General features: G+C 39.7%; 1 protein-coding gene across 1 annotated transcript in view; it reads left to right on the top strand.

The window, feature by feature from the left end:
- Positions 1-529: 529 nt before the first annotated feature.
- LOC105558968 (circadian locomoter output cycles protein kaput) overlaps positions 530-2700 on the top strand; it is a 184211-nt gene continuing 182040 nt past the window's right edge. The window contains exons 1-2 of the mRNA XM_012006947.1: positions 530-558; positions 674-864. Of these exons, the coding sequence (XP_011862337.1) occupies positions 530-558; positions 674-864 (220 nt within the window). The remainder of the gene's footprint in view (positions 559-673; positions 865-2700) is intronic.

Below are 2700 nucleotides of genomic sequence, written 5' to 3'. Positions count from 1 at the left end.
TCCTTGATGTCACTCTAATTGTTAAAAATGATACGCTAATCTCAGACTGGTGCCACAAGCCCGCTTTTTCCGGTAGATATCTAAGCTTCTTTTCAAACCATCCCATAAAAAGAGGCACTGTAACATCCTTAGTGGATAGAACATTTTTACTATCACATCCTTCTTTCCACCAAAAAGACCTGAAAATAGCAACCAAACTATAATACCACTCGAAAACGGTTATCCCACGAACTTAATTTTTCACACCACGAATAATAGACTACAATTCCTACAAAGAAAGAACGCGAGACACTAATTCGCAATGAATTTCTTTAATTAGAATTTGCCAGCCAAGCGTCGTCTAGCAGTTTTCTACATTGGTTAATCATGTATTGACGTTAAGTAATTCCTCACGTTAATCTTTCTTAGTCGTTTTCCTTTTCATTCTATTCTAACAATAAGTTCTTTCGTTCCGAAAAACACATCGTCGATTTGAATCGCGTGCGCAATGATTTCTTTCTTTACCAAATAAGCTTTGAAACTTTAGTTAATGAATAACGCAAGGTTGTTCAAAGGCGGGTATTGTTGTTTACTTTAACGTAACGTTTGTCAAAGAATCTGTCGCTAAGATAATCCGTCTATTTTCTTGTAATTTATACAAATGTTACATAAAGATACGTCTGTCTCGTTACAGCTTGAAACCACCACAGAAGGACGGGGTGACAAAGTCGAATCCCAGCAAGCGGCATCGGGAGCGATTAAATGCCGAACTGGATACGCTGGCATCATTGCTTCCTTTCGAGCAAAATATCCTCAGCAAGCTGGATCGACTGAGCATCCTCAGACTCAGCGTAAGCTACCTCCGCACCAAGAGCTACTTTCAAGGTAAGTGTCCGGTGTTACATGCGCGTACGTTATCGCAATTTATCGCGCATCTGTTTCACTTGCGTTTCGCTCCAACAGATATTGCTAAATTTCCGATTCTCAAACGTACGGGCGCACGTTCAGGGGAATTCAATCCAACTTAAATCGTACAATTACATCGCTCTAAGTTGCTTGATGACTCGGTTAAGAAGCATATTACACGTGCCGCTTAATTAGTTGCCGATAACAGATTACTTTAATCTATTAATTTGTTATCGCTGCTCGCGCGTAACTGACAGCTGAAATACGTAGAATTCGGACAACAAATATCTTAAGTTGTAGCTATGAGCTCCATTATGATGCAACCAACCACGATCTTTCGTTAGCACGCAAGGTGCTCGTTACGTTTTCAAGACAATATGCTTCCGGAAACAATGCGCGGTCCATAAACTTGCCCATCATTCTTCTGTAATCCATAGACCGCTGGCCATTGACAGCTTAATACCAAAATCATGCTTTGTACGTTGCACGGGAAAAAGAAGTATCGAAACTCGACCCTTTATTCGAACACAATAAAAAGTTAGCCTCTAAATTACTAAGTGCAATTTCATCCGCGTGAAAATTCACCGAGAAAAGTTTGTGTTAAAAGTGTTCGGGAATCGATTGAAATTTTATGGCGGAAGTAGTCGATGCCAAGAATTAATATATTGAAAGAAATTGCATTTAACGACGATAAACTAATAAAATGACGATGGGGGGAAAGCATTGTGCGAAGACAATTGTCGTTGCGTAACGAGGAACTTTTTTCTTATACCTCTGCGCCCGAAAAGAAGAAGACTCGATTGCCGTGAGTAATACGTTCGGTCGCGATGCAGAAATTATGCAACTTGAGCGAGAGAACGCCTTCCTGCACCACGGGTGTGCAATCTCATCTGCAATCGCAATCAGGTAGGGCCAATCGAAGGATCACCGCGGAATAATGGGTAGACCCTCTCTCGTCTTCCTCCTCTACCATTATCCGCCACCGTGCTTTCGTCCCTTGTTTCCAATCTCGCGACGAGCAAAGTGACTCCCGCGCCAACGCGAAGTCGAGCTCATTGATTTCACGCCGGGATTACCGGGATGGGGAAAAAAAATATGATTGTCTTCGTATCCACCTCTCGCTTTCGCTGACGTTAAGAGGCGTCGATACCATTTAAAGCGTATTTCCGTTCGGTTAATGGAAAAAGATTATTCCATAGAGTTCCTGACAATAACGCCTTTGCATCAGGTGTTTCTTTACAATTAATTTGAATCAACTGTCGTTAACCTCGTAGTTGAATGCTAGAAACTTTTTGTATAAAAGTACAACTGTCGTTCTTGGAAGTTTCGGATATGATTCTCTTACAAAGTTCATTCGAATGTAAAGTCATATCTAAAGTGAACACAGCAAGTGGATTTACATTACTTAAAAATTTTTTGTTTATTGCAATCGTGAAACGTGTCTACTTTTTGGTACTTTGTTTCGACTCCAAATTTTCTTAATCATTCAAATTGGTTTTTCCATCATTCAAAAAGCATCTCCATTTCCAGAAAATTGTCTAATTTATTTAAGTAGGTAACAATTTTAGCTTTTCCCCAAAGTCTGTGAATGCAAGATGTAAATGTCAAACATTCTTTTCGAAAGTCTGGAAGAAGAAAAGTATAATTTTGATACTCACGACAAAGAGTTCTTATCTACTTTTGCGCAAAATATGCGACGTCGACGCCGATATAGCGTTGAACCAACGTCACATTGAATCGCCAGAATTCCTTTTGATACACGGAAAAAAATGCTATTGAATTAAAAAAGAACTGAAGTTGCTTCAATTAAACGTT

The sequence above is a fragment of the Vollenhovia emeryi genome, unplaced genomic scaffold (assembly GCF_000949405.1).
Source record: "Vollenhovia emeryi isolate VEMERY1.0 unplaced genomic scaffold, V.emery_V1.0 DF939299.1, whole genome shotgun sequence".
Classification (NCBI taxonomy): Eukaryota; Metazoa; Arthropoda; class Insecta; order Hymenoptera; family Formicidae; genus Vollenhovia; species Vollenhovia emeryi.
This window is presented reverse-complemented; position numbering and strand designations above follow the sequence as displayed.